The sequence below is a fragment of the Lepus europaeus genome, chromosome 5, assembly GCF_033115175.1.
Source record: "Lepus europaeus isolate LE1 chromosome 5, mLepTim1.pri, whole genome shotgun sequence".
NCBI classification, from domain to species: domain Eukaryota; kingdom Metazoa; phylum Chordata; class Mammalia; order Lagomorpha; family Leporidae; genus Lepus; species Lepus europaeus.
The window spans coordinates 29463972-29477892 of NC_084831.1; the positions used below are offsets into that span (position 1 = coordinate 29463972).

General features: G+C 47.2%; 1 protein-coding gene across 1 annotated transcript; it reads right to left on the reverse strand.

The window, feature by feature from the left end:
• Positions 1–576: 576 nt before the first annotated feature.
• SNIP1 (Smad nuclear interacting protein 1) lies at positions 577–13187 on the reverse strand. The gene is made up of 4 exons (XM_062190990.1): positions 12916–13187; positions 11683–11785; positions 5414–6009; positions 577–3746 (listed from the first exon to the last, which is right to left on the reverse strand). Exons 1-4 carry the CDS (start codon positions 13134–13136, stop codon positions 3479–3481), a joined length of 1188 nt encoding a protein of 395 aa, XP_062046974.1. The 5' UTR covers positions 13137–13187; the 3' UTR covers positions 577–3478.
• Positions 13188–13921: the final 734 nt, after the last annotated feature.

Sequence of the window (13921 nt, forward strand, 5' to 3'; positions counted from 1 at the left end):
GTCTGGCACAACACCCTCCTCTCCTACCGGTTCGGAACCAGTCTGTTCTCTCAAGCATCCCTCAAATGTCATCTCTTCCAGAGTGGAGCCCTCCTCCCAGTACTGCTGCAACTCTCACAGCTGCCAACCAGCTGCTAGCACAGTACTGTTTGTGCCACTGCAGACTGGATCCATTCATTTTATCTTTAGCACAAATGTAAGCAAATCTATTGTCTTTTAAATAGTTTCCTAGGGAAGGTATTGTAGGGGGGAGTTAAACTGCTTCTTGGGAGGCCTGCATCTCAGAACGCCTAGGATTAAGCCAGACCTCTGCTTCTGATCCAGCTTCCTGCTAACCCTGGGGCGAGGGGATGATGGTGCAAGTGTTTGAGTCCCAGCCACCCACGTGGGAGACCTGGACAGGGTTCCCAGCTCCTGATTTCAGCCTGGGCCAGAAAGCTGTAGACATTTGGGGGTGAACTGGAAGATGAAGATCTCCCTCTCTCTCTGCCTTTCAAATAAATAAATATTTTCAAAAAATAAAGTTTCCCATTGGATAAATATACCAGAAGCTTTACCCAAAAGACCAAAGGAAGCTTTAAATTCCAAAACTTTAATTTAAATCAAGTAGTCTTTTCACTGGATAAACTCACACAACAGGAACACGGGGTCAGAACAGAATTCACAAGCAGCATCAATGGCATGGCGTCAGCGTCACGTTGCATATAACGACCATGACATTTTATTCCTTAGACAAAAACAGACCCACCTCTGGGGCCGGCGTTGCAGTAGAGCAGGTAAAGCTGCCACCTGGGCGCGAGTGTCCCACATCAGTTCCTGTCCCAGCTGTTGGGATCCTGTTCCTGATCCTGGGAAGTGGAGCAGGCTGCTAATGGCCTGGGAAAAACAGAAGATGGCCCAAGTGTTCAGGACCCTGCCACCCAGAGAAAGCTCCTGGCTCCTGGCTTCAGTCTGGCCCAGCACTGAACATTTCAGCCATCTGGGGAGTGAACAAGCAGATGGAATATTTCTCTGTCTCTCCCTCTTTTAAAATAAGTAAAATAAATCTTTAAAAAACATATAAACATCTATGTATCATATCAAATGATAATCAACTGGAAAAATATATAAATATTTTAATTCTAAGCTAAGCTTTTAAAATCAAATATATATACTGGCATATTCAATAAAATTTTTTTTTAATCTTCCATTATCTCACTTAATAAGTTGTTTTAATGTATTACCAGTATTTGAAAGTCACATGACCAGTTTCATTTAATGAGTTGTGGTTTGTCAATGTTAGAATGAAGTGACCAGAACATGATGAAGGTGAGGAGTTTGAGGGGGAAAATCAAAGTTCTAGTCCCAGACCTCTGCAGAACTGTGGCCCACAACAGAGGACTTGGGGAGGGGCTCAGAAGCAAAGGGCCACTTTGCCCATTGCTTGATTCTAACAGCACTGATCTGCAGACCAGCCAGCCAAGGTGGATGAAGAGAATGAAGAAGTTGTTAATAGCTAATATGAACATCAGCTGCTAAAAACAATTACTTTAAGAAGAAAAGGTCAGGGGGCCATAGCCTCCACCTGTGGCAACAGCATCCCATCTGGGCACCGGTTTGTGCCCCGGCTGCTCCTCCTCCCATTCAGCTCTCTGCTACAGTAGAAGATGGCCCAAGTCCTTGGGCCCCTGTACCCATGTGGGAGACTGTGTAAATGCTGGTTGTAGTGTCCCCTGATCTTATCTTTCATCTAGTCGACCGAAAAGAAGTGTTCGTTCCTCAAAGAGGATTTTTTAATTAATTCTGGATACTGGTCAGCGGGCACCCCCACCCCACCCAAAACCAGCCAACCTTTAGCCCTGAGCACATGAATATGTGAGACCACAACATAAGAACAAGGTAAAAGATGAGATTCTAATTTGAAAGCATCGGAAGTTTCAGCCCAGGAGGAACAGTTCGTAGCAGCACTGACTGGAGTTGCATCATCTTCCCCTGGCCCGGCCCCGCGTCCTAGGATGAAACAGTGTAGACGGGTGCTGCACTGGCGTGAAGGCCAACTCTGTATGGAGGCAGAGCCCCATCCCGGGAGGAAGCCCTGCACAGTCACCTCAGAAAGCACCGCTGTGTCACCGGAAGAACCGGGAGGATCTAGGCTCCGGTGCGGCTGGATGTCCCAACTTCACTGTTCCCAGGTCTCTGCCCGGGACACCTACATAACTGCCTGCTTTGACCTTAAAAACACTGAGAGCGACTCCGTCAGCAGCCAACAGACCGCTATGCTGGGAAAGTATTACCCTTTGAAATGGGCTATATTTACAAATTTTATTATTTTTATCCCAAAAATACATATAAATGAAAACCTGCTCTTCAAATGCAGGAAGTCCTTTGCCTATCATGTGGTATTACATTTTATCACAAAACCTTGTCATATGAAAATCAGTACGCAGCTCTTTAGCACACAATTTATATATATACACACACACACACACACATACACACTGTATGTAAGCAGTCAATACTTCTCTACTCACACGTATTCCTCTGGTGGGAAATCAGGAAACCGGGCATTCCTCTTGCTTTCCAGTCTCGGGAAGGCAGATACCACCTCTCTGAGTGACTTTTTAAAACGTGTAGAAACACGGAGGCTACACACCCTCCTTCAGAAATACATACACGCTGTTAGAATAAAGCAAGGGCCCTGCCACATAAACGGCGTAAATTCTTTCTCAAAGAAGAAAAAACAAAGAGGTAACAATTGAATAAAAACACAAAACTGGAGAACAGATGATCAAAACTGTTATGTACACGTTCCATGGGGAAATCAGGAATTCCCTCAAAGGAAATGGATCCACGACCCATTCCAGCCTCACGTGTTCTTAAACCAGCACCTGCTGGTAGCAGCCATGCTCTTCCCAGACAGTCCTACACTTAAGCAGGGGCCATGAAGCATTTGTTTGACAGCCAGGAATGAGGTCGTGTGGTAGATTCCCACCCCCAAAAAACTAAGTGCAAAATAAACTTCTATGACTCAAGAGCTCAACCAGGTCAAAGCTTTGGTGCACATGGAGGCTGCTGTGATAACCAAAGCTTACTAAGAGTCACTGCTCCGGAACAGAAACAGCTGGCCCACGAAGCTTCACCCCTGTATCAATGAAGTACCTGTACAAAGAGAACAAGCGGAGATTCCCCTCTAGCCAAGGGTTTCGTTTCCAAGGCAGCACCAACTAAAGCCACAACGCTTCTACTAAAACATGGTGTTTTAATTGGCGAGACTGTTCTGAAAACAAATGTCCACAGGCTTGTGGCTGAGGTGCCAGAGAAAAGTTCATCAAAACCCAAGTCAGTGTCCTTACACTTGAACATAAGCTGGCCAGCAACAGAGTAAAGACTTAAGGCAACAAGAGGCATTACGGAGTGCACCACAGTGCTCTCTGAGTCAATCCAAACGCCTTCCACAAAGGAAAAGGAGTCTTTTTAGCGTGGGTTGTTTCTTAGTTTGCTAGCTGTCGGAAACGGCTTCCTCCTCCTCCTCCTCGTCCTCGTCGTCTTTCCTGTCTAGTTCAGAGGTATCCGATGACTCATGGAGCAAAACATACTCTCTGCTACTGAACCCAAATTTAAGTACATCCTTTTCCTTCAGTTCATAGTATCTCTGTGGCTCAATACGCTTGTTGTTCAAGAAGGTTCCATTGCCTGAGCCAAGGTCAATGATGTATGGCCTTACCCTTCGGCCAACTGTGCCATCAGCACGGGTGTATTCCACAAGCCTAGCAAAGAAAAGAGAAACCTGTGAGGAAAATTTTGCCTCACATCATCCAGTCTCTCTAAAGCCCTTCGCTCACACTGCCCAGATGATGTAAACAACACGATTCAAGTTACAACTCTGGAAGATCAAGAAACCTAGGGAAAGGCATGCATTGCACAGGGATATTGGGAGCAGTTTAAATATGTAGGTACTTCCAAAAGTTCATGAGAAAATGAACTTTAAAAGTATGAGTTTATTTTAGGGCAAAAACAATTTGAAATCCACACATGGTTTTTTCATAATACGCATTTCCCATGTGTTATGAAACAAACTGTTTATATGCCAAATTCTTTTTCCACAAACTTTTAAAAGTGCCTTCCTAATAGTACCTAGTAGAAAAAAACATTTTTTGTTGTACAATGGATAAAATACTTTCACTGACACTTTAATGTAATTCAGCTGCCATCCAAATGGTAAAACACAGTGGACTTGAACTTCAGAAGGAGCTAGAATCTGCGTCAGAGTTCTGCTATGGCAATCATTTATTAGGCTCTGCTGAGCTTCAGTCTTCTCATCTGTTAAATGGGGACATTAATACCTAACTTATCTTCCTCACAGGATCATTTTAAGCTGCAGATAACAGATGTACTATGCAAGTTGCAAGATCCAGAAGTGGCTAACAGTTAAGCCAGCCGTTTTCATTATATTTAGCCATCTTGACAGCACATGGAGTGGATGGACACTGCGGCTGAGGGAGTGGCTTGTTATTGGGCAAGTATTTACTAAGGTATAGGCACAGGATTCAAAGTCTAGTCTCCTGACACAGGGTTCAATGCTCCTACAAACATAAGTGGCTATTCAAAGGACAGGTATGTTTACAATGCTCCTTAAGACTAGCATTAGGCCGGCACCGTGGCTTAACAGGTTAATCCTCTGCCTTGCGGTGCCGGCACACCGGGTTCTAGCCCTGGTTGGGGCGCCGGATTCTGTCCTGGTTGCCCCTCTTCCAGGCCAGCTCTCTGCTATGGCCCGGGAAGACAGTGGAGGATGGCCCAAGTGCTTGGGCCCTGCACCCGCATGGGAGACCAGGAGAAGCACCTGGCTCCTGGCTTCGGATCAGCAAGATGCACCGGCTGCAGCGGCCATTGGAGGGTGAACCAACGGCAAAAAGGAAGACCTTTCTGTCTCTCTCTCACTATCCACTCTGCCTGTCAAAAAAAAAAAAAAGGCCGGCGCCATGGCTTAACAGGCTAATCCTCCGCCTTGTGGCGCCAGCACACCGGGTTCTAGTCCCGGTTGGGGCGCCGGATTCTATCCCGGTTGCCCCTCTTCCAGGCCAGCTCTCTGCTATGGCCCGAAAGGCAGTGGAGGATGGCCCAAGTCCTTGGGCCCTGCACCCGCATGAGAGACCAGGAGAAGCACCTGGCTCCTGGCTTCGGATCGGATCAGCGAGATGCGCCGGCCGCAGAGGCCACTGGAGGGTGAACCAACGGCAAAAAGGAAGACCTTTCTCTGTCTCTCTCTCTCACTATCCACTCTGCCTGTCAAAAAAAAAAAAAAAAAAAAGACTAGTATTAGACACAGGGGTATGGGTTCCCGGATACATGAATGCAAATCTTAGTCATCCTAAGGAGCTGAGCCCTTCTGCTTCTCCTGGCACTTCCATTCTCCCTTCACCTGTACACCTACCGATACTGAAAGACGGCGTGCTGCTTGGAACACGACGGATGATCGATTGGAATGTCGGCGATGCGGCGATGTCGCCCCAGAAGGTAAGCGCTCTGTCGATGGATGTACATGACGGGAAGTACCTCATCATTTTTAAAGGGGTAGAGGCGCCACCGCTTTTTGGGGATACGTGCTTCTGGGGGCTCACTGTATTTAATAACGACACCCCGGAAGGTGTTGGTGTCCTCAAGAAGTGCTCCAGAAAGTTCGAAGCTTGGTTTTTCTTTAACAGGCACCACTTTTTCTTTCTTGCCAGCAGCCCGGGGACCCAGCTCCTGTGACTCATTACCACCTGCACTGACTTCATTCTTCTGGCGATGCTCGCGACGCCTGGCGTTGTAGAACTCCCGCTCTTCTTCCTGAGCCTGCAGGGTCTGAAGGTCTCGGTCCCGTCCCTGAGCCTGTGCACTTCCAGGCCTCTCGGCGGAGCTCCTCCTTTGGCGTGAATGGCCCCGGTGTCTGTCTCGGTCACTGTTCCTAGATCTCCTGTGTTCCTGTTCCGATGATTCACGGTGCTGCCGATCCTCCCGTCCTCTCCGGGGATGATCCTCACGTTCCTAAAATTCAGATCCAGTAGATTAAAGACAGTCTGCAATCTGTGAACAACCTACATTCTAAAAATCATTTGGGATTTGGACTTTGGTGTTCAGAACAAAATAACAAGGTTATTTGTGGTGGTTACAAAGACTACACTGCTACTCAGCTATGCCCCAGCAGCATAAGCCCATGGCCAGAGGCTTAAAAACAAAATATTTGGTATAGAAAGGAGAAGGAAAAATAACTCCCTTGCTTTCAAAACAAAGGTAACTACAGACAACCTTGCAGGAAAAAGAACGCAGAAAACTTAACAGAGAGTTAAGTAGGAATGTAAAAGATATGTAAAGAAAAAAGTTGGCTTGCTATTAAAACAAAATGAAAAATAATAATCTTTTTTTAAAAATTTATTAATTTATTGAAAGGTAGAGTTAGAGAGAGGCAGAGGCAGAGGCAGAGAGACAGATCTTCTATCTGTGGTCCACTCTTGAGATAGCCTCAATGGCCAGAGCTGGGCTGATCAGAAGCCAGGAGCCAGGAGCCTCTACTGGGTCTCCCATGCAGGTGCAGGGGCCCAAGCAACTAGGCCATCCTTTACTGCTTTCCCAGGCTATAGCAGTGAGCTGGATCAGAAGTAGAGTAGCTGGGTCTCAAACCGGCGCCCATACAGGATGCCAGCATTGCAGGCGGTGGTTTCACACACAGTGCTGGCCCCGAAAAATAATAATCTTAAAAGATCCTATTAGACAGTAACAAAAATTATTCAATACCTAGGAATAAGCTTAAGAAAAATGAAAAACAAATAAGAACAAAACTATAAAAATTTACTGACATGTTTGAAGATCTGAAAAGATGCAGAAACACATCATGGTTTGTTGATAAAGGCAGCACTGACAATCAGCCAGGGAGATGTTTAAAACATATGCCACACGCTAATACATCAATATGAAAGCATAGCAGAAGACAAACAATTCAACAGAAAAAGGGACCAAAGACATTAACAAGCAGTTTTCAAGAGTCTAATACATGACTATGTTTACCCTTACTAATAACTACAGCCAACAGTACTAAAATAAATATGAATTTTCTTTTTAGAATAACAAAATTAAAAAGATCAATAGCTCGTGTCAAAAAGAAAGTACAGGAGAATGAATATTCCCAGTCACTACTAGGCAAGGATAAACTATATAGGCTATTGAGGGCAATTTGGCAGCACTTCATCAAAATTTCATCAACCAGGAATCCCACTTAAAGAAATCTATCCTACAGAAATACTAGCCAAAAAAAAGAGCACGATTTGTATGAGCTTACTGCAATCTTATTTTAATAAAGACTGTAAACAACCTAATGTCCCTGCCATAGTTTGAACATGACTTGGTTCCTGAACTAATGCAGACATTTAAACCCAAAGTCAAAAGTTAACAGTATTGGGGGGGGGGGGGGGGATGCTTAACCAATTATACTGTTTGGGAGGCAGCCCTAGTGGGAGGTCCCTAGGACACTGGGAGTTCTTGCAAAAGGATTTTTTTTTTTAAGATTTATTTACTTAATTGAAAGGCACAGTCACAGAGACAGAGAGTCTTCCATCCGCTGGTTCAACCCCACCCCCACCCCCAAATGGCCACAATAGCCAGAGCTGGGTTGATCAGAAGCCAGGAGCTTCTTCTGGGTCTCCTATTTGGATGCAATGGCCCAAGCACTTAGGGCATCTTCCACTGTTTTCCCAGGCCATAGCAGAGAATTAGATTGGAAGTGGAGCTGCCAGGTCCTTTGGCCCCTGCTCCCACATGGGAGACCCAGAGGAAGCTCCTGGCTCCCGGCTTCGGATCAGCCCAGCTCCGGCTATTGCAGCCAACTGGGAGGTGAGCCAATGGATGAAGGACCCCCCTCTTTCCCTCAGCAAAAGGAAGATCTCTCTCTCTGCCTCTGCCTGTCTTCTGCCTTCAAATAAATAAACAGATCTTTAAAAAAAAATAAACAATTACTACCTAAAGGTAAAAGCAATCCAAGTGTCCATCCACTGATGAAAGGATTACAAATATGCTAGATCCATAAAACAGCAATTGTCTTTCTATGAGTCTGCTGTATGGATTGCTTCCCATGTTGAAGGATTCATACCTTTTTAATTCTATTATTATCACCAAACACTTAATCCTATGTGTTTCACTGTAACACTTAATCCTATCTTATGATCACATGATCACTTTAACACTTAAAATGCTTTCTTTACCACCCCACTTATGGGGATTTGGCATCCCATGGCAAGTTATTAAACTGTACCCTCCTAACCAGTCCACCCCTCCTCCCACCACTGGGTCACTCGGACCAGCAGGGGAATATGCTCTTCTCCACACTCTACTTCCACCCCATTTCTTCACTCCTCTTTGCAGTAAACTACCTTGAAAGAGTTATTTTGTTTTTGTTGTTTCAAATAGGTTCCAAGTCCTCTCCTCTTGAACCCCTCCAATCAGGTTTCACTCTTACTGCTCCACTAAAATTGCTGGTCAAGATCACCAATTATCTCCACACTGCTAAATCCAATGACCAATTTTTGGTCTTCACTTACTTAACTGTCAGCAGCATCTACCAGATTTGACCATTTTGTTCACAATATATTTTCTTCTTAAGGCTTCAGTTACTAGATTCTTTTGCTTTTCTTTCTTTCTAGTCTGCTGATACAGTCTCTGCAATTTCTTCCCAACAGATGCCACTAGATTCAGACCTTGGTCTACGCTCATGTTCTGTTTCCTAACATTTCCTTTGTAATCTCATCTGATACTGACACTTTACATATACCTATATGCAGGTGACTCCCAAATGCTTATCTCCAGCCCAGATGTCTCTTCTGAATTCCACTGTTCATGTCAACACTTCCATTTGGATATCTAAAGGCATTTCAAACTTAACATTACATAACTACAGTAGTCATGACTGTGTGGTATTGGCAGAATGGCAGACATATGGAAAAAAGAGAATAGAGAATCCAGTAATAGACCCACACACATATACTCAGCCAATTTTTTTAAAACAAAGATGCAAAAGCAATTCAATGAAGGAAAGACAACCTTTTCTACAAATATGTTAAAGCCAAGAACACATTCATAGGACACAAAATTAACCTTGACCTAAGTCTCATAGTTTACTATTTTTAAAAATATCTGGGCCGGCACCATGGCTCACTTGGTTAATCATCCACCTGTGGCGCCGGCATCCCATATGGGCACCGGGTTCTAGTCCTGGCTGCTCCTCTTCCAGTCCAGCTCTCTGCTGTAGCCCGGGAGGGCAGTGGAGGATGGCCCAAGTGCTTGGGCCCCTGCACCTGCATGGGAGACCGGGAAGAATCACCTAGCTCCTGGCTTTGGATCGATGCAGCACCAGCCATGGCGGCCATTTTGGGGGTGAACCAATGGAAGGAAGACCTTTCTCTCTCTGTCTATAACTCTACCTGTCAAATAAATTATATATGAAAGTCAAGGCAGAGAGAGAGAGAGAGAAGGAGGGAAGGAGGGAAGGAAGGAGGGAGGGAGAGAAGGAGGAAGGAAGAAAAAGGCACAAGAAATAGCTTCCATCTGCTGGTTCAATCCTCAAATGCCTGCAACAGCCAGGGCTGTACCAGGCAGAAGCCAGGAGCCAGGAACACCATCTGAGTCTCTTATACCAGTGGCAGGAACTAAGTACTTGGGCCATCAACCACTGCCTTCTCAGGGACATCACTAGAAAGCTGCATCACATGCAGAGTAGCCAGGACTCAAACTGGCCTCCTAGTATGAGACGCTGGAGTTGCAGGGGGCAGTTTAACCTGCTGTGCCACAGTGCTGGTGTCACTCTTACACCTTATATTAAAACAAACTGAAAACAGATCATGGACTGGAGGAGGAAGCCTGAACGCCAAGGCACAATTCCTAAGAGGAAAAATGGATAAACTGTACTTCATCAAAACTAAAAACTTCTGCTTTGAGAAAAACCCTGCTAAGTGAGTAAAAAAATATGCTATCGACTTGGAGAAAATATCTCCAAATCACACACCCAAAAGAGGACTTGTAGTCATAGTATAAGAAGCACTCTTAAAGCCTCAACAGTAAAAGAGCAGATCTGACTAGAAAACAGGCAAAGGCAGGAAGGACACTTCACGTGGGAGGTTATTTGCACACACAGATGGCAACAAGCACATTAAAAGATGTTTAGCACCACTGACCATTATTGAACACAAATAAAAATCACAATGACATATCACTACACACCTATTAGAATGGCTAAAAGAAAAAACAGTGACAACACCAAATGCTGGTGAAGACATGGAGCAACTGGATCACTCATGCACTGCTGGTAGAGGTGCAAAACGGAACCGCAGGGGCCAGTGCTGTGGTACAGAGGGTTAAGCTGCCTCCTTAGACAGCGGCATCCCATATGGGCACTGGTTTGGGGAGTCAACTAGCTGATGAAGCTCGCTCTCTCTGCCTCTCCCTCTGTAACTCTTTCAAATAAATAAATAAACTTAAAAAAAAAAAAAAAAAAAAGGTGCAGCCCCTATTGTAGACTAAATGGTGCCCACTAACATGAATGTGTCTAAACCCCAAACTCCAATACCTCAGAATATAATCACCTTTGGAGATGAACTCTTCAAATAGATGATTAAGTTAAGGTAAGGGTAAGACTCTGGAAGATTATGTGAGAACAGCATGAGAAGGTAACTTACCACCTGCAAGCCAAAAGCAGTTCCCCACCCCCACACAGGTGAAACTAAACCTGACACCTTATTTAACACCTTATTCTTCAAATTCTAGACTTCAGAATAACAAGAAAATAAGTTTCTAATATTTAAACGACCTAGCCTGTATTTTGTTATGGCAGTCCTAGCAAACAAACACAGCCACTATGGATGGAAAATAAACAATTTCTTTAAAAATTAAACATGCAACTACTATACTATACTATACTATATACTATTCTATACTATATACTATACTCCTGGGCATTTATCCCAAAGAAATGAAATCTTATGTTCACATAAAACCTGTCCACAAATGTTTATACAGTAGTTTTATTTGTAAGAGTCAAAAACTGGAAACCCAGATGTTCTTTAATGGACGAATGACTAAACTAATACTACGGACACCACTCAAGAAGAAGAAGGAATGAACTGATCAATGCAACAACCTAAACGCCAAAGAACTTTGCTGAGCGAAAAACTTTGCTGAGTGAAAAAAGCCAATCCCAAAGGTTACATGGTGTGTGATGCCGCTTATGTAATATTCTTGAAATGACAAAATTAAACCAACAGATTAAAAGTTGCCAGGACTCATGGAAGGGAGAAGGTGGGAAAGAAGTGGGTGTGGCTATAACAGGACAACATGCCATGTCCAGGTGGCAGGGAAAACGTTTTGTAACTTATGCCAATATTTTCTGATTGTGATACTATGACTACACTTCTGTACCATACTTCCATTGGGAGAAACACCTGTCTTTATTAAATCTGATCTAAATCAGTAATTATCTCAAAATAAAAAAGCTTAAGAAAACCAGCAGAAATTTACTAACAACCAAAACCAACCCCCACACTCAGTTTTCAGAAAAGCCCGCTGCAGGTGTAGGTGCTGTCTCTGTGGGTGTGCGTCTGGCTGGCTGTTTCCCCGGCTGCGGCGGCAGGAAGAGGCGCTGGCCTAAGACCCCACCTCAACACAGCCCAGCCCACTCACCTGCTTCACTTTGACTGCCGAGTGGTGAGGACTCCGACTTCTCTTGCTCCGAGGAGACTTGCTTCTTCTCCCCGAGGACTTGTTTTTCTTTTTGGCTGGGGACCTTTCAGGGCATGGTACACACAGGATTTTATCTCAGTTTCCCTTCCCCCACATAAGTTAGCTTCTGGTATGGGGCTTACCTAACACAAACACATTTGTGAAAGACTGCTGATCGCACTAAAGGGGGGGTGGGGGGGCTTCCCGTTCCTCACCCTACTCTCCCGCCTACGCCGCTGCCTCGGATCCTCCTCACTACGGGAACACGGCTCTCGATCCCCGACCCTTTGAAGGCTCTCCTGTCCAGGTCTGTCCCTCGGCTGTTTGCCCACCACCACGCAGAAGTCACTCTGGCTCTGTGCTCTCATGACCACAACCCACGGCAGGTCCTGTAGCGCCACCTCCTCCCCGGCCCACCTCCTCGCTACCACCCTCCTCCTCCTCCACACTCCAACGACAGGCCTTTTTTTTTCCTTCCCAGTTTCTACCACGATCACAACGACTTCTAGCTCACGTTCCTTGCACGTTTCCTCGGCGGCCAGATCACTCAGGTCTCTGCTCCAACGGCACCTCTTTCAAAGAGTTCCGCCGCCGCTTCCCTCCAATCTCTCACGATCACCTTACTGGGCCGACCTAGCCCTGAGACCTGTTGCCATCGGAAACTGTTTTGTTTGCATGTTGGCAGTCTTCCTGGGGCTCAAGCTCGCCCAATATCACGAAAGCCTCACCCATGTGGCCCAGGTCCCTAGTGCACTCTTTAGTACCCTATAGGCATTCAGTAAAACTACACTGAACGATGAACAAACAGCGCGCCTAGCAGATCGCTTATACTCGCGTGGGGTGGATGAGGGCGAAGACAACGCCCGCACTCCCTGCGCGGGCAGACGGGGGAAAAAATCCCCTTTCAACTTAACGGACGATGAGTGCTAGCCGCTGGGCCACGCGCTCCGCGAAGTGCTGGCGACACACGAACGAGGGGGCGAGGCCCTGCCCCTCAGGCATCAGGAGCTCGACCCCAGCTGTCACGCAAGTGACCAGCACCGGGGCACACACTCCTTAACCCGAGCGCGACCCGGCCACTCCCACCGCCTCCCGCTGCCGGGCTCGGCATTCAGAGCCCACTTCTGACGCCGGCCCTGTGCTCCTTTCTCAATGAGTCCGACCCAAGGTCCACCCCGGCTCTTCTCTGCTTACCGGCTATCTCCCCGGGCTCTGCTCCCGCGGTGGCCAGGGCGGCCCGGCTCGCCGGCCGGCGGGGACGGAGTAGCGCCGAGGTCCGGCCGGCGGGGGGCGGGCGGCTCGGCTTCCGGGCTCAGGCGCTCCTGCTTCACCACCACCGCGGCCGCCGCCGCCACGTCCCCCTCCCGGTGCCTCCGCCGGCTCCTCCGCTCCCGCTCGCTCTTCACCTCTTTCATTCTGCGACTCGGGTCGGGCAAAAGAAAAGAGGTCCGTTGAGCCACTCTCTCCGAAGGAAATGACGAGTTTGACCTCTGGACTTCCGCTTCCGGGGTGGGTGCTCTCCCAGCAACCCTCGCGGCGGAGCGCTAAACACGTGACGGCGCCCCTCGTGGGCGGGGCTGCAGGGAGCCGGCCCGAAGGGCGGGAGTTTTAAGTTTGGAAAGCAAACTACTGGGGAAAAGCGAACCTCTCAAGCTAGTCCTTCACCGCGTGTCGACAGAACATGTGGGCAACCTCAATGTACAGCAGTAGGGGGCTCCTTAGCCAATCACATTACGTAGCTATTGGTAACGCTGTCACGACCATGTACGGCTTCGTGGAAAAAGCCCGGACCGACACGGTAGAGCAAGGCGACGACATTGTGCGCCACCCGTGATTCCATTTGGCTTTGGAAATACAGAAATGCAATCACAGTGGCCCGTGGACAAACCCTGCTACGTCAGTTCGCCATTTAACCTTAAGGAATACTTTTTAAAACCCTGGGGACTCCAGAGGCCCTCTTTTGGGGAATGGTCCCCAGCCCTTCACTGAGGTGACAAACTTGGGGCTTAGCGAAGGGGGAGCTACCCACTCACGCGAGTTGCGCGCTAGACGCAGCGCAGGGACTCGAACCCCTGTCTCCCGGGAGACCCGGCTGGCAGCAAGATTAAGACGCCGAGCGCCGGGGCCGCGTGCCGCGCCACGCCCACCCCGAGGCCCCGCCCCGGCCGGCGGGGGGGGGCGGTTTCCATAGTGACCGCAA

Bases quoted from the DNA above. Each gene is read 5' to 3' on its own strand.
- SNIP1 (XM_062190990.1), bottom strand. From the start codon at position 13,136: ATGAAAGAGGTGAAGAGCGAGCGGGAGCGGAGGAGCCGGCGGAGGCAC. The intron at 11,786-12,915 runs GTAAGCAGAGAA...ATGCCCTGAAAG, and splicing joins AGAGCCCGGGGAGATAGCCG to GTCCCCAGCCAAAAAGAAAA. The intron at 6,010-11,682 runs GTGAGTGGGCTG...TCTGAATTTTAG, and splicing joins CGGCAGTCAAAGTGAAGCAG to GAACGTGAGGATCATCCCCG.